This window comes from Hemicordylus capensis, chromosome 6 (assembly GCF_027244095.1).
Source record: "Hemicordylus capensis ecotype Gifberg chromosome 6, rHemCap1.1.pri, whole genome shotgun sequence".
Taxonomy (NCBI): Eukaryota; Metazoa; Chordata; class Lepidosauria; order Squamata; family Cordylidae; genus Hemicordylus; species Hemicordylus capensis.
In genome coordinates, this window is record NC_069662.1 from 3,678,972 (window position 1) to 3,695,841 (window position 16,870).

General features: G+C 52.4%; 1 protein-coding gene across 6 annotated transcripts in view; it reads left to right on the forward strand.

Moving 5' to 3' along the window:
* Positions 1–16,870, forward strand: part of GUCY2D (guanylate cyclase 2D, retinal) — a 52,510-nt gene that overhangs the window by 30,847 nt on the left and 4,793 nt on the right. For all 6 annotated transcript variants that reach the window (XM_053261206.1, XM_053261210.1, XM_053261211.1 and 3 more), the window contains 10 exons: positions 5,420–5,500; positions 6,051–6,227; positions 8,301–8,457; positions 10,290–10,439; positions 11,778–11,926; positions 12,697–12,860; positions 13,571–13,763; positions 14,170–14,344; positions 14,518–14,616; positions 15,446–15,540. In XM_053261206.1, the coding sequence (XP_053117181.1) occupies positions 5,420–5,500; positions 6,051–6,227; positions 8,301–8,457; positions 10,290–10,439; positions 11,778–11,926; positions 12,697–12,860; positions 13,571–13,763; positions 14,170–14,344; positions 14,518–14,616; positions 15,446–15,540 (1,440 nt within the window). The remainder of the gene's footprint in view (positions 1–5,419; positions 5,501–6,050; positions 6,228–8,300; positions 8,458–10,289; positions 10,440–11,777; positions 11,927–12,696; positions 12,861–13,570; positions 13,764–14,169; positions 14,345–14,517; positions 14,617–15,445; positions 15,541–16,870) is intronic.

The window sequence follows — 16,870 nt, forward strand, 5'->3', positions numbered from 1 at the left end:
CCGGCAAACGTCCTTCTTTGGAACAGAGCTCTTGGTTTCTCCTAGGGGTGCACAGCTGACAATGTGCCCATTGAGTGCGATTTCCATTTTGCTAATTTCCTTGCTATTCCTGTCCAGTGTTGTCAGAATATCGTGTCGTTTGTTTAGTGTTAGCTTTGTTTTTTAAAAGGGGAAGACTTTACTATTTAAAGATCAGGATAAAGGTTGCGTTAAAAATCGGTTCTGTGGAATACTAATAATTCACTCTGTTCTGGAACTGTTTTTTCATTTAAAAGAAAAAATGGGGGGGAGGGGAGAAAAGGTATTGAGCTAAGTATTGGAGCACGCCAGCGAGAGGAACTGATCCCTTGAGTGGACCTCTCTGGATGGGGCTGAGTTCCATGTTCTTCTCCTGAGCTGAAATTCTGCCTTTGAGGAAGCACAAACATGAGTGGAGTCACTTCATGGCAAACCTTCTGCATGGTGAGGGCAAAGGTCTGGATCGCCGGCAGTTTGAGGGCCCAAACAGATGCCATAGCGACCTTAGAAACACTGCTGTGATCAACATTGTCATTTGCTCTTTGCTTCTTTTTGTTTCCCCTTGGGAAGGGGTGGGGACACGTGCTGCATTCCTACGTTGCATGGCAAGTTTCTCTCCAGACACTGTCAATATGATAATACCAGGAGTTCCCAGCCTTGGGTCCCAAGCAATGTTCTCTCCATCCCACCCCCCATCTGTGTGCAGAATGAGTGTTTTGTTGTGGGCGGCAGTATCAAGGCATGTGCATTCAGAGTGGGACCTTCCTGATTAAACCTGAGCAGGATCTAAAATTAACTGAGCGGACATCCAAAAATGTGTGAGTGCACACACATGTGCACGCCTTAGAGGGAACACTAGTCTCCACCCCCGATGCCATTGGACTAGGACTCCCATCAGCCACAGACACAATGGCACCTGCAGACTCAAGGATGGGAGCCCCTGTGTTGGACCCAGTGGAGAGGTCCTTTCCCTGAGGAATGGATTGGGACTTGGTGAAAGCAGGAATGGAACGGAATGGGCCAGAACGACTCCTTAAAAATCGAATTGGATCCCCAAACCAGCAGGATGTGTTAGAGACACTGAAGAACAATATTCTATCCCTGAAACATTTCCAATATTACCCTTTTATTAACTACTTCAAGGGCAAAAATGGAACAGAACAGTGCAACAACCTACAACAGCCCAGGCTGTACTCTTTTTAACTCCTCCACAGCCGGAACAGTGTGAAAAAGCCTGGAATGGGCCCCTAACAGCCAAACGGCACCCCAAAGATAGAGGTATGTGCTGCAGACAGCAGAGAAGAATATTGTAGCACTGAAATATTTGCAACATTACAGTTTTATTAACTTTCTCCATGCCAAAAATGGACTGCAATGCTGCAACCGCCTGCAACAACCCGGAACAGCCCCCAAACTTCCAGAATGCACCCCCAAAACTGTGGAATGGGTTGCAGACCTTGGAGGAGAATGTTGCAGCACCACAAAATTTCTAACCTGGCAGTCTTATGAGCCCCTTCAGTGCCAAAAATAGACCGGAACAGCACAATGGCCTGGTACGACCCCCTAACAGCCAAGCTGTTAGTCAAGTTTTGTATCCCAAAAACAGTGGAATGGGCTGCAGACATTGGAGAAGGCTATTTCAGCAAAAATCCATGACTGTTAGCATTATTAAAAGCAAAGCATTTCTAATTGTTAGTATCACTGCTAATTTCCATCATAATGAAGGCAAAGAAAAAGGAAAGGAAAGGAGTGTCGCCTTCTTCGAAGATGTTTTCCTTTGTCACTTATGTCATCCACAACACTTTGGACATTTGTATATTCCACGAGGAATTCCAGTTGTCTCAAGGCAGGAGAGATGATACCAGCCCTGACATACTACTGTGCCCTCCTTTGGTTTCTTGCACAGTTTCCCCGTTAAGCGCAAGGACCAAGAAGACTGGTAATACTCTTCTACTGCCAAAGGCAGGCATTTGATAGTAGATAATGACCCTTGAGGTGCATCTCTGGAAATGGCTGTCTTGAAATTGGCTCTGACTTGCAGCCCATTCCAATGTTTGGGGGAGGCAGCTTGATCGTTTGGGTGCTGTTTCAGGCCATTGTGCCAATCGTCTATTTTTGGCACTGAAGGGGTTCATAAAAGTGTAAGACTGGAAATATTTCAGCGCTACAATATTCTTCTCCAATGTCTGCAACCCATTTCACTGTTTGGGGGATGCAGCTTGACTGTCAGGGGGCCTTTCTGGGCTGTTTCAAGCCATTCCGCTGTTCTGGCTCTGACAGAGTTAATCAATGCGCAATAGCCTAGGCTTCTGCAGGGTGTTCCAGGCTGTTCTGGTCCATTTTTAGCTCTGAAGGGGTTAAAAAAAAGTGTACTATTGGAAATATTTCGGTGCTACAATATTGTTCTCCAGTGTCTCCAATGCAGTCCTCTGGTTTTGGAATGCAGTTTGATTTTTAAGGGATTGTTCTGGCCTGTTCCACCCCATCTGGCCTGTTCCAGCTTTCACCCAGACCCAAATGATTTGGGTCACAGATTGGACCTCTGGGCCAAGAGCCAGGACTTCTCTGAATTCTGCCCCGGCACTGTGGTGTGGCCTCATAGGTGGACCAGAGCAGAGGAGGGACACAAGATGCCTCTGAGTTTTATCCATGAGTCATGCTATGTCCTATATATTTATCTGTTCAATGTAGCTTGTGCTCTTTTTTGGGGGGGAAGGAATTCAAGCAATGTGCATGGTGGTGGTGGGGGTATTCTTAGATGGTCCCCCATCCAGATGCCTGCCAGCCAGCCAGCCAAGACCTCCTTAACTTCAGAGATGCCTTCCTTGGTTCTTCTGATATCCTCTGAACAAACAGACTAGTTTAAAGCAAGATTGGCTTGGCAGAGGACTAACGGGTACCAATCTCTCCCACTGAAGGAAGGAAAACAAACAAAGAGAAAATGGGTTGGTGAGGGGGAGGAAAGATGCAGCAGTTTGTTTTTCACCAGTGAACTCCTGCAAATGTAAATGCCGAGTTCTTCAAATGTGACCATGGCTAGCATGGAAGAAGCTGGACTCAACTTCCTTGCCTGACTCCCAAGTGTTCAGGGTGGATTCCAACGTAGCCTTCCACTAGGGCTGCCATATTCAAGCTTCCCAAACCCGGGTGGCCTAATTTGCATATTATGCAAATTACGCTGCAGCTAATTTGCATTTTAAAATTTATTTTATCTTACTGATTTGTATACTTTCCCCTCCTTCTTTGCCCTCCCATGTGATCGGATCCAGAGTAAAATCTGGGCAATCCGGGCAGTGCATTTGAAATCTGTGTAAATCCAGGTAGAATTTAGCAGCCAGGTGGAGGAGCCAAAATCCGGGGGCTACCCTAAATTCTGGGGGACATGGCAACCCTACCTTCCACGGTCCACCTGACCCCACTCCTGTTCTGTGTCAGGCTACCAGTTTAGTAAGCCAGGACTATTGAGCATTTTTCCTTTCTCTTGTTCATGGATGTGCGTGGAGAGAGGAGGGGAGGGGAACCAGGATTCCATGGAGGGGAAAGTCTAGTGAGGCAAGCTCAGTTTCTAAAGATGGTGCCTCCTCAGGGACTATGTTCTGAGAATGTTGGCAAAGTGCCTTCTTCACCTCCTAGGTTGCAGCCCCTCCTGCCTGCTTCCTCCTCTCTTGGAGACTGAGGGGTTCCTGCTGGCGTTCCATTGCCAGGCCTGGGGTGACCCTTTGCTGGACTCTGCAAGGTCACATATTGTTAACAAGGCAGTTTACGCAATGGGTACGAGGGTAGCACAAGATTTGGGAACTGCATATGTTCCGTGTGTGTGTGTGTGTGTGCGTGTGTGTATGCATACAATTTTTGTTTGTTTGTTTGTTTGATTTTTAGACCGCCCTTACAAAATAGCTCAGGGCGGTTCACAAACATCAAAGACCCTTTAAGACAATTTAAGAGCACTGGAAGGCCAGGCCAAACAGGTAGGTCTTTAGGGCTCTCCTAAATTTCAATAAAGACTTCAAATTACGGATGTCTGCAGGGTGCGCATTCCACAGTCCAGGAGCGGCTACAGAGAAGGCCCACCTCTGGGTTGCCACCAGACGAGCTGGTGGCAACTGGAGCCGGACCTCCTCAGATGATCTTAGCGTGCGGTGGGGATCAGACCGAAGAAGGTGCTCTCTAAGGTAACCTGGACCTAAGCCGTTCAGGGCTTTAAAGGTAATCACCAGCACTTTGTATTTTGCTCAGAAACATATCGGCAGCCAGTGCAGCTGTTTCAAAACCGGCATAATATGGTCTCTCCGGGTTGCCCCGGAGACCAACCTTGCTGCTGCATTTTGAACTAAATGAAGTTTCCAAACTACATACAAAGGCAGCCCCACGTAGAGCGCATTAGAGCACATGTCAAGCCTGGAGGTTACCAGCTGGTGCACCACTGTTCTGAGGTCATCCTCCTCTAGGAATGGACGCAGCAGTTGAATCAGCCTAAGCTGATAAAAAGCACTCCTGGCCACAGGCTCCACCTGAGATACCAGAGCGAGGCCTGGATCCAGGAGTACCCCCGAGCTGCATACCTGCTCCTTTCGGGGGAGTGTAACCCCATCCAGCACAGGTAGATCTAACTCATCCCTCAGTTTCTGAGCCCCTGCAATGAGCACCTCCGTCTTGCTTGGATTCAGCTTCAATTTGTTATCCCTCATCCAGCCCATTACTGCCTGTAGGCAGGTATTTAGGGAATGGATGCCATTTCCTGATGAAGCAGATGAAAGAGAGAAGTAGATTTGGGTGTCATCAGCATACTGATAACACCCCAGTACCAAATCTCCTGATGACCTCATACAGCGGTTTCACGTAAATATTGAAAAGCATTTGTGACAGAATGGAGCCCTGAGGGACTCCATATAACAGCTCACCTTGAGAAGAGCAACTGTCACCAAGCTCCACCATCTGGGATCTGCCCAAGAGATAGGAGCGGAACCACTGCAGAGCAGTGCCTCCTATCCCCAACTCCGCCAGGCGACCCAGAAGTCGATGGTATTGAACGCCGCCGAGAGATCCAAGAAAACCAACAGAGTCACACTCCCTCTGTCAATTAGGCAGGAGGAAGTGGGAGTGACTGTGTCCGCCTCCCCAACTCCTCTCTCACACATGGTCGTCACTCTCCTCTCCTCCTGCCTAGTTGTTTGATCACAAACAATAAAAAACCGGGAGCACATTCAGCTCCCAAAGTGTGAACTCCTCCAACCCATTGTGTGAATTGTCTTATAATCTTAATTCCTCTTGCTTCCTTCTAAAGGCAACTTACCCCTTCCTCCTGCGATTCTTCCATGGGGCAAGGTGTGTGTGCAGCGTGTGTCTTGTTTTTGTCTTCCTGAGAATAACCACTGATGCTCTCCCTCTTCTTCCCTTCTAGGGTGACTGGGTGTGGCTAAAGAAATTCCCAGGGGAAAAGCACACTGAAATCAAACCAGCCACCAAAACGGCTTTTTGCAAGGTGAGTGCTGCATCCTGCATTACCCATCGTGGCCAGTGGGTGTCAGTGCAGCTTCCTGAATGGGATGTTAACTCCTGTGCAATACCCAAACTGGTCACTGGGGTTGGGGCACACAGTGAATGTGTCAAACTGTCTTCTTGGACCTTCGCTCAATTGAATCCAGGACCATCTATGCTGCCTGGCTGGCAGTGGCTCTCTAGGGCAGGGCTGCTCAACTTTGGCCCTCCTGCAGATGTTGGCCTACAACTCCCATAATCCCTGACTATTGGCCACTGTGGATGGAGATTATGGGAGTTGTAGTCCAAAAACAGCAGGGCGTGAAGTGGCCCTGCTCTAGGGTCTTGGGGGATTCCTGTGGGAAGCGGGGGTCTCCCACAGCCCTGCTAGCTGACCTGTTCTCTAGAGATGCTGGGCTCTGAACCCGGGGCCTTCTGTGTGCAAAGCAGATGCTCACACCCCTACCCAAAGAGTGTTGTCACATCCTCCAGCAGTGGCTACTGGGTCTTTCTCTCCTCACGGTGCCACTCCTGCTCCTTGGCCCTGCCTCCAGCTCCGGGACTTGCGGCATGAAAACGTGAATCTCCTCCTGGGCTTCTTCCATGACTGCGGGATCTTTGCCCTCGTCTCGGAGCACTGCACGCGAGGGAGCCTCGAGGATCTCCTCCGCAATGAGGACATGAAACTTGACTGGATGTTCAAGTCGTCTTTGCTGTTGGACCTTATCAAGGTGCCTGGAAGGGAAGGGCAGCTGTGGGGAAGAGGGATCCATGATGCGGGGAAGAGGGATCCAGAAGAGGGTTGGCGGGGGGGGGGGGGGAGGAGTGTGGTTAGGTAATTAAGATATTTGGGGGCCCCCTTTTTGATAATTAAACTCAATCATACCCCCCCTAAGAATAATTACATTTGTTTTAAAAAGTCTCTATTATAATCCAGCCCCCAGGGGCAGGCGTGGAGGGAGCCAGGCGGCGGGCCCCCTGCCCCACCCCCTGTGTCTGATATATGATGCAGGGTGTGTTTAGCCACGCCCCCTGTGTCATATGTGTGACGCAGGGGGCGTGGCTTCATTTGGGAGCAAAATAGGCCAGCACTGCATTCACAGCACAGCCGGAGAGACTCTCCTTGCCTTTTCAAGGCAAGGAGAGCCACTGCGAACGCACCACTGGCCGATCTAACTCCCACGCGCAGCCCCGTTTGAGAGCGAAATCATGCCCTCTGTGTCTGGGGTGGGGCGTGTCTGGGGCAGCGAGGTGCGGCCCCTGACTGGCAGTGGCCCAGATTCTTTGAACCCATTTGCCCAATGATGGCTCTGCCCCTGCCCAGGGGCATAGCCAGGGGAGAGGGGGCCCGTGTTCACCCCTCTCCCTGGCGGCCCCCAGAGTGAGGGAGATAATGAAGAAAACAGGGAATGGTGGAGCTGGGGCGCCCAGGTTCTTTGATCCCATCCGCTCAATTATAGCAACACCCCTGCCAGCCCCTATGAAGGCGGAAGCAGCTGAGAGCCAGGGGAGGCCAGGAGCTTTCTTCCCTGCTCTCTGCACATCCCTCTGGAAGTGGTCATGGAGGATGGAAGTGGATGATGAGGTTGAGGGCTCTGAGCCCTTCCCTGGGGGCCTGTGCCCCATTTGCCACCCCCTCATGACACCCCTGGTGGCGAATAGTGATGTGCATGGACTGCAGAGGCGCTGTCCGACGCCGGGGGAGGTGTACCTACCCCTCCCACCGCTTTCCCCCCACTGTCACTCCAGTTTTAGCCAGATCTTCGGGGCGGCAGCGTTCCTCCCTGCCGTCCTAGCCCCCTTGTCTGTAAAAGCTGGTGCGCATGCACCCGCTGCTCTGCGTGCACGCTGCACATGTCACTGCGGCTGCGCATGCGCCCGCTGCCGACATGTGCACACCACGCACGTCACAGTGACGTGTGCAGCATGCGCATGCATCGGCAGTGGGCGCATGTGCGGCCACAGTTATGTGTGCGGCATGCGCGTGCGTTGGCGGGGCACATGCGCGTCTGCTTTTACAGACAACAAGGTGGCAGGGGCGGCAGGAAGGAATGCTGCCACCCCGAAGATTTGGCTAAAACCAGCGCCAGAGGGGGAAAAGCGGCGGGAGGGTACCACCCTTAAAGCGACGACGCCTCTAACGTCGAACCATCGGACTGGGCCACATCCGAACCGGTTCGCAGGCCTTTTGTTCTGGTTCGTGCACACCCCTAGTGGTGAATGGATATGTCTGGTTGAGATGAATCCATGGCTTTTCAAATGAAGGTCCCGAGCATTGTTGGACTATAACTCCCATCATCCCCTGCCACAATGGCCTTGGGGGTAATGAGGGTTATAGCCCAACAACATCTGGGGACCCTTGTTTGAGGAGCTATGGATTAAGGTGAAGAACTCTGTGGATCAAGCAGAAGGGTCCAACTTCTAGACCAGCATCCTGCTTCAGCTGCCGGCCAGATGCTTCCTGGAAGCCCATCATTTAGCAGGGCTCGAAGGCAACCACACAACCCCTCACCCACTTTGTTCCCCAGCAGAAACACTGTCCCTGAGCATGGAGGCTCCATAGTGGAGGTCTTCTGTCTCGGGAATAGTTCTGTAGGCTTTCCCACTTCCACAGCCTAACAAGTCAAAGCTCAGCTCCTGGCAGGATCTGTTGCCCCCACGAGCCGGGCCTATTGGTTGAAATATCTGGTCTGGCTCTGAGCATGTTCCAGAGAGAGGAGCATTCTGGGAGTGTGGGGCTTAGGCAGTCAGGGGAATAAAGGGGGCCGTGAGCGCACCACTCTCATCTCCTCGGTTCCCTCTAGGGGATGAAATACCTGCACCATCACGAAGTGGTGCATGGGCGGCTGAAGTCTCGGAACTGCGTGGTGGACGGCCGCTTTGTCCTCAAGGTCACAGACCACGGCTACAACGAGCTCCTGGAGGCCCAGAAGATCCCCTCCGAAGTTTTGAAGCCAGAGGGTTAGTAGGGGCCACGGGGACCAGGAGGGACTGGGGTGGGAGATGTCGAGCACTGCCATCTTTGCCTCTGTGGGAAAGCAAAGAGCCACCCCAAGACAAGCGAGAGCGCCGCAAAAGCAGGCCAGAGAGAGGCAGTGTCCTCACTGACTGCACAGACCAGGGGTTCCCAGCCTCAGGTCCTCAGATGTTGTTGGGACTACGGTTCCCATCATCCCCAGCCACAGTGGCCAAAGAGTGTGTGCGTTGGGAGTTGTAGTCTGGCAACCTCTGGTGACTCGGGTTTGAGAACCCCGATGGTAGGCAAGAGACGCAGGCTTATGAGCGGTCTTCTCTCCAAAAGGGATTCCCAGATGTGGTTGACTACAGCTCCCAGCACCCCCAGCTGCAATAGCTTTTGCTTGGGGATTATGGGAGTTGCAGTCATCAACATCTGGTTGCGAAGGGGGAGTCAGGAAGGCACTCTCTTTGGGTGCACCGGGTCCCATTAATGTAGAAACCTGCATTTTGTTTTGTTTTGAGGGGCAGAAAATGCTATTCAGGTGATGCAAAAGAGGCCAAATCTTAAGTGTCTGCAGAGAGAGGCTGACGGTGAATGCAAACGTTTTAAGTCATTTCCCCGATCAGAGACTATCTGTGATGATTTTAGCACGTGACATTGAAAGGACATTATTTGCAAGGGGCTGTCTGTGGACTGTTGGAATCGTGCCTTTTAAAACATAAACATTTATTTATTTACTTATTTTATTTAACACACTTTATACTGCCCCATATGCAAGTCCTGGCCAGTTTGCAATAGTCCAGGGCTGCTCAACTTCAGCCCTTCTGCAGATATTGGCCTACAGCTCCCATAATCCCTGGCTATTGGCCACTGTGGCTGGGGATTATGGGAGTTGTAGTCCAAAAACTGCTGGGGTGCCCCCCAAAGTTGAGCCAGCCTACAAATAGTCTCTGCAATGGGCCATTCTCTTTTGCTTGCAATGGAGGAAGGGTTGTAGTCCGCTTCCCCCACCCCATTCCTGCTGGCACAGGACGGGGAATCGGTTCTCAGGGGGAGGTCAGGCGCTGATCTGATCTGTGAAGATCAGGCGCTAGGGAGAGGGTGCAGAAACTGGGGTGGGGGTGGGGAGGCGACGGAGAGAGCTGTGGAGGATTATGGGTGGCTACAGAGGCAAATTCACAAGTGGCCAATAGCCAACCCCTCCCCGACGGCCACCCACTCCCTCCTTGTGGTGCATATGTGGGTGTCTCTTTCCCTCTTGCCCCTCTCCTCCCCAACAGGCTTTGGATACTACCCCCCCCCATATTTAGCAGGAAAGAACTGGGCAGGGAAACCTTGTCTTGGATTCGGATCACTGCTGTGGCTGCTCTCCGAGGCTTCTTTCCCAAGCCCCACCCTCCTTTTGCTCTTCCACTGGCTCCCCTCTCTGCTTTGCATCCCTGCTGAAAGCCTGGAGAGGTGAAAGTCCTGAGATTGTGTCCCTGCCCCTGTTAGCAGGGTAGTGTGTATGCTCTGAACAAACCACTCGGGACCATAAAACCATCACTTTACTTCAAAACAATTCAACAGACACGAGTTTCGTGTCTGTTTTTGGATGGAGGGAGAGAAGTCTGTGTCTGTGTGCCTACCTGACACCAAAGCAGGACCCCTTTACCGGAATCCTCCCACATCCCTTCCCTTCCACAGGCGAGGCTGACTCTTTACTATCTGGCTAGGAGTAACCCAACCACCGCCATTGCCATCTCCCACATACACCACGGAGTGGCTGTGAGGAACAGAAGAGGGTGGACGCAGTAAAGGCTGGCCTTTGGCTTTGTGCTTCTTCTCCTTCCAGACCGATTTTGGACCGCGCCGGAGCTGTTGCGGGATCCTGCCAAGGAGCGGAAAGGCACCTTCAAGGGAGACGTCTACAGCATCTCCATCATCATGCAGGAAGTGATCTGCCGGGCGCCTCCCTACTGCATGCTGGATATGTCCCCCGAAGGTATCGTGAGGCAGGAAAGAGTTGGGGGAGCTCAGAGTACCTCCCACAGGCAGCCCCTCTCTTCTCCGCTCCTTTTGCCATCCTGCACTTCTGTGTTGGTGCATTCATGCGGGGCAGAGCTTCCAGGCAAATTCCCTTCATTCGGGGGCTCTCAAAAATGGGCCCCCCAGGTGTGGTTGGACTTCAGCTCCCATAATCTCCAGCGGTAATGGGCTTTGTCTGAGGATTATGGGATTATGTTGAAATCCAACAACATCTGGGGACAATTCATGCTTGCTGCCACAAGACAGCAAGGAGGAGAGCTGGTCTTGTGGTAGCAAGCATGACTTGCCCCCTTGGCTAAGCAAGGTCCGCCCTGGCTTGCATTTGAATGGGAGACTACATGTGTGACCACGGTAAGATATTTCCCTTCAGGTATGGGGCCACTCTGGGAAGAGCACCTGCCTGCTTGCGTGCAGAAAGTCCCAAGTTCCCTCCATGTCAGTATCTCCAAGATAGGGCTGGGAGAGGCTCCTGCCTGCAATCTTGGAGAAGCCACTGCCAGTCTGGCTGGACAATACTGAGCCTGACTCAATATGTGGCAGCTTCCTATGTTGTTTTTGTTATTATTATTATTATTACATTTATAGCCCGCTCTTTTTCCAAGGAGCCCAGAGCAGTGTACTACATACTTGAGTTTCTCTTTCACAACAACCCTGTGAAGTAGGTTAGGCGGAGGGAGAACTGACTGGCCCAGAGTCACCCAGCTAGTTTCATGGCTGAATGGGGATTTGAACTTGGGTCTCCCCGGTCCTAGTCCAGCACTCTAACCACTACACCATGTTGTCTCACTATGTTCCTATGACCAGCCCGCCTCCTCAAAGACTGAGTTGAAACCCAGTCAACAATGTTGGCTTGTTGACTTGCCAGTAAAGTCCCACTGAGTCAGGCTGAAGTGGATCGTGGTTGCTGTGAATCTGGAAACTCTGGCTTGCGTCGGGACTGGTGATGGCTGAGTCGAGCAAGCTCCGTTGGTGCTGTGGTGGTTTTCGGGCTCTTGGGTGCAGTTAGGAAAGGATGCCTGGGGTTGGGCTGAGCTGGGTCATTGGTTGCTGATTGTCCTCACTGCAGCTTGAACCGCCCTGGTTCTATGGGGTCATGGGTGCTGTGTGGGACCTGGCTATCCGGAACCCCTGGGATGAGCCATGCGGGTGTGTGGCGTGGTTTGGGAGCCAGAATGGTGAGGGTGGAGATAAAGTTTGTTGAGTGCTAGCAGAGTGAGCAGCCCGGTGTCGGGCAGAGAGGGGCTGCTGCCGCCCTGCTCAGACCACGAGCGCAGTGTCCCTCTTCTCCGAGCAGAGATCATCAAGAAAGTGGAGAAGCCCCCGCCGCTGTGCCGGCCCTCCGTGTCCGTAGACCAAGCTCCGATGGAGTGCATTCAGCTGATGAAGCAGTGCTGGGGGGAGCAGCCCGAAAAGAGGCCGAGCATCAGCCAGATCTTCGATCAGGTGAGCCGCCTGTGTGGCTAGCAGAGCCCGGAGGCTGCATGCCAGGCGGGGCAGCCCAAAGCAGGGGCACATCTGCGGCAAGGGGCCAGAGGCCGCCTTGCCCCTTGTCCCGGGTGGGAGCCCTCCCCCTTCCGGAACTGCAGGCTGTGAAAGTGGTGCAGGGTTGCCAGGACCTGCCTCTTCCTGCCTTGTGCCCCTCCCAAAGGTCTGATTGGTCCCGAGAAGCTGCTCCGGTGGGGATGGGGGCATCTTGGTGCGACCGCATCACCTTGCCTCCTGTAATGTCCACTCCTGGTGGGAGCAGTGATGTAGCAAGGGCTGCGGGGGCCAGCGCCCCTCCCTGCTCAGCACCGGTGCTGCCACTCCTGCTGCCCACACCACCGCTTGGCAGCCGGCTTATGGGCCAATCACAAGGCCCTGTTGGGAGGATGGCCGGGAACGACGGGTGTGCATGTGCCCTGCTGCAGACACAGGGCACTGCGTGCCTCCACCCCCAGCTCGCTCATGGGGTCAGAAGCAGGAAGGCCTCCTTCCTGCCTCCTGAGAGGAACGGGACCTGCCAGCGCTTGATCTCATGAGCCGGCTGGCAGGTGGGCGGCAGGGGGACAAGCAGGGCGGAGGCAAATGGTGGAGCCCGTGGCGGCCTCCGTGCCCTCTGTGGCTCGCACTCTTGGGATGCGGGGGCACACCGGCCGCTCAGCCCCTTGGTGGGAAGACTTCAGAGAGCGGGGAGACCCACCTCTAATGCCAACTCCTCCTCGTCCCTGCAGTTTAAGAACATCAACAAGGGCCGGAAGACCAACATCATCGACTCCATGCTGCGCATGTTGGAGCAGTACTCCAGCAACTTGGAGGACTTGATCCGGGAGCGGACGGAAGAGCTGGAGGTGGAGAAGCAGAAGACCGACAAGCTGCTGACGCAGATGCTGCCCCCGTGAGTCTGTGGGCAGCTTCAGTGGGAAGCCTGGCAGGTTCCCCCTCACCTTCTTGGCTTAGAGTCAACCTAGAAGGAGCGGGCTGGATTAGTCGGAGCATCTTCTGGCCCCTTAGGAACATTAGGAAGCTGCCCTAGACTGAGTCAGACCCTTGGTCCGTCTAGCTCAGGATTGTCTGCACTGACCGGCAGCGGCTTCTCCAAGGTTGCAGGCCGGAGTCTCTCCCAGGCCTGCCTGCAGAGGCTGCCAGGGATTGCCCTCAAAACTGATCAGCAAATGAAATGTCTTCCGATTTTTAAAGTATTTGTTTTTTTTAAAGGAGGTGGGGTCTCATTCCAAGTAGCTGTGAGTGTGCATTCAAACGTTTTTACCATGGAACCAGTTTGGACAACACTTCATTGGCCCCCACAGTTAGACAGGAGTGCGGGCAGAGTGGCCATTCAGTTGAACAGTCCCCTGTGCCCAACCATGCAATAAAGGGATGTGCCGGGGGGACGGGACGTCCAATGTCTGCAGAGCTCTCTTGGAGCTCCCCCTTTCTAATCGTGTGGGCTGGAAAGGGGCTGGAAACCGGCCCATGGTGTCCCGGGCTTGTAGAGAAGCATCAGGTTTCATGGCAGGCACATGGCATGGCGAAAACTTCACTCTGCAGGCTTCTGAGCTTCTAGAAAGAAATCAGCGGAGGCTTCTGCTTGTCACCCTCTCCCAGGTCCGTGGCTGAGGCCCTGAAGACGGGGGCACCGGTGGAGCCAGAGCATTTCGAGGAGGTGACCTTGTACTTCAGTGACATTGTGGGCTTCACCACCATCTCGGCCATGAGTGAACCCATCGAGGTGGTGGACCTCCTCAACGACCTGTACACTCTCTTTGACGCCATCATTGGCTCCCATGACGTCTACAAGGTGCAGACTCCGATCAGCCCTGTCCGCCGCCGTTTCCCTGGGCAGAAGACCAAGAAAGAGAAAGGGCTTGGGGAGGCAGGGATGGGAGAAGGAAGGGAGCAGGTTGACAGCGAGGCCTAGTGGCTGCTATGGAGTGGCTGGACCTCGTTTGCTGTTTGTATTATTTAGTGGACACTACAGGGGTGGATAGAGGGCTACGCTTCCAGGGCTCTTGACAGACCGCCAACTCTGGTCCCTATTCAGAAAGGAGCACAGGCTCTTCTGGGCCCGCCTCATGGGTCTCCGCATGGGTTCAGCCTCTGCTGGCCTCTCACAACCCTTCCAGAGTTTGGCTCTGCCTCCTGCTGCCTTTTCGCCCCTCCCAGAAATCTTCCAGCAGCTTTTACAGCTGCGGTTACCCCAACAGGTGGAGACCATCGGTGACGCCTACATGGTGGCTTCCGGACTGCCCAAGCGCAACGGGAACCGGCACGCGGGCGAGATCGCCAACATGTCGCTGGACATCCTCAGTGCTGTGGGCACCTTCAGGATGCGTCATATGCCAGAAGTGCCCGTACGGATCCGCATTGGCCTGCACTCAGGTAGGAGAGGCTGTTGTTGCTGCAGGGTGGCACTGAAGGTCCCCAGCCGCGTGGCCCCACCCGCCGGGACCCAGCCCTCCGCAAGGGAAAACAGAGCAGGGGAGGCAGAAAGCGCTGCTTTGGTTCAAGGAAGCTCTGGCTGTTGGAGTGAAGGGGGCTGTTTTTCTCAACAGGGCCTTGTGTGGCTGGCGTGGTGGGACTGACAATGCCACGATACTGTCTCTTTGGGGACACCGTCAACACAGCCTCACGGATGGAGTCCACGGGTCTGCGTGAGTAATCGCTGACTTGGACCGGGGTGTGGGTGGGTGGGCACGGAAGTGCATGTGTTGGCAGCCTGCCATGGGGCCTGCCATGGGGAGTTGGAGCCTCAGGCCAGTCTTGACTAGTTGTATGGGAAGCTGGTCAGCCCTTCCCCCCAGACCTCCCTGTTTCCTAGCCTTACCCCTCCTCACCACCATAGGAACATAGGAATCTGCTATATACTGAATACCATTGGTTCATCTAGCTCAGTATTGTCTACCCAGACTGGCAGCGGCTTCTCCGAGATTGCGGGCAGGAATCTCTCTCAGCCTTGTCTTGGAGATGACAGAGAGGGAGCTTGGAACCTTCTGCTCTTCCCAGAGCGGCTCCATCCCCTGAGGGGAATCCCTTACAGTGCTCACACACGAGGTCTAAGCAGACCCTGCTTAGCTAAGGGGACAAGTCATGCTGGCTACCACAAGATGAGCTCTTCTCTCCAAATATAATGAAATAATGTGATTTCTTCCTTGATCTGTTTGGGTTAGGAACATAGGAAGCTGCCATATACTGAGTCAGACCATTGGTCCATCTAGCTCAGTATTGTCTACCCAGACTGGCAGTGGCTTCTGCAAGGTTGCAGGCCTGAGTCTCTCTCAGCCCTATCTTGGAGATGCCAGGGAGGGAACTGGGAACCTTCTGCTCTTCCCAGAGTGGCTCCATCCCCTAAGGGCAACAGAAGTGCTGCTCACACATCAAGTCTCCCATTCATATGCAACCAGGGCAGATGCTGCTTAGCTAAGGGGACACGTCATGCTTGCCACCACAAAACCAGCTCTCATTCCTATCTTGCTTCTGCAGCTTATCGAATTCATGTCAACATCCGCACAGTTCAGATCTTGCACGACCTCAAAGAGGGCTTCAAGCTGGACATCCGTGGGAAAACGGAGCTCAAGGTAGGAGGGTTGGGGAGCTTTTTCCAGGCACCCGAACTCAGAGGCGTATCTAGGGAAAATAGAGCCTAGGGCAAGCACCGAAATTGCGCTCCCTGTCCAAACATCTGACACCCATCTTTCAGATAACTTTACCATAATATCAGCTGAAAAATACAAGTCAAGCTCGTTAATCTTTTAATATTTCAAAAACTATTTAGCAGTGGATGTAGCCAGACCAAAAAATGCTGAAAAACTACAAATTTCAGTATGCTGGGGCTCATGAAATATCCAAATACTATGTGGAGATATACTTGGAAAACTAAACAGAAGTGCCTGTCTAATTCTCTACTATGCATCGTAGCATCACTATTACATAAGTTTTAAAAATCAATGGAGAATTTGACTTTTCCCAGATACTCTGAAAATAATTAAAGGATATGCAGAGTAAACTGTGTCACTGCTTGGAATATATTCTAGTCTTTCAGAAAGACAGTTAATATGAGGAAAAAGAGAGCAAGAAACTCCCAGTGGGCCTTAATACTAAGGATTTCATACTGATTCAAAGACAAACTCACCATTAATAGCCATATTATTAAGACATCACATTTAACTCATTTATCACAAGAAGCAAAATAAGAGCAAATGAATACAATCCTAGCTCATAAGCTTCAGCTCAGTATTCACAAGCCCTGATTCTCTGTACATAGTGCCAATCTGAATATGTGTACAGTGACATATTATATTAAATTTTTTTAATTTTTTTAAACCTGTAACCCCTTTGGGGGGCTTCCTAAGGGCCGTGAGGGGATCTGAAAAGGTTCCCCCTCCCCCCACTAGCCTCTAGGGCCTCACAGGGACCATTTGAGCATGTGCGGTGGCCATTTTTTAAAATAACTTTTTTAAAAAAATGGCCGCTGAAAACAAGATGGCCACCACACATGCTCAAATGGCCTCTGTGAGTCCTGGCATGGCCTAGGGCCTCACAGAGGCCATTTGAGCATGCATGGTGGCCATTTTGTTTTTGGTGGCCGTTTTTTAATTTTTTTTAAAAAATTTTAATTTTCAAAAATGGCCCTCCCTTCAAGTGGCACCCGGGGCACGTGCCCTGCCTGCCCTACCCTAGATACACCCCTGCCCGAACTCTATGGCTCTTCTTGCTATTCAAAGCAGTGGTACACAGTCCAGACCTTCCTGGGACTGGTATGCTCCATTCATGTTCACAAGGGGTGCTTTTCTCTGACATGGACATGAATGTGTTTGCCTCAGTGCATGTGGTGGTATGCGAATATTCCAGAGTACCTGGATCTGGTCTGCAGGAGCTTGTGCTTTCATCTGCAGATATTGTGCTAGG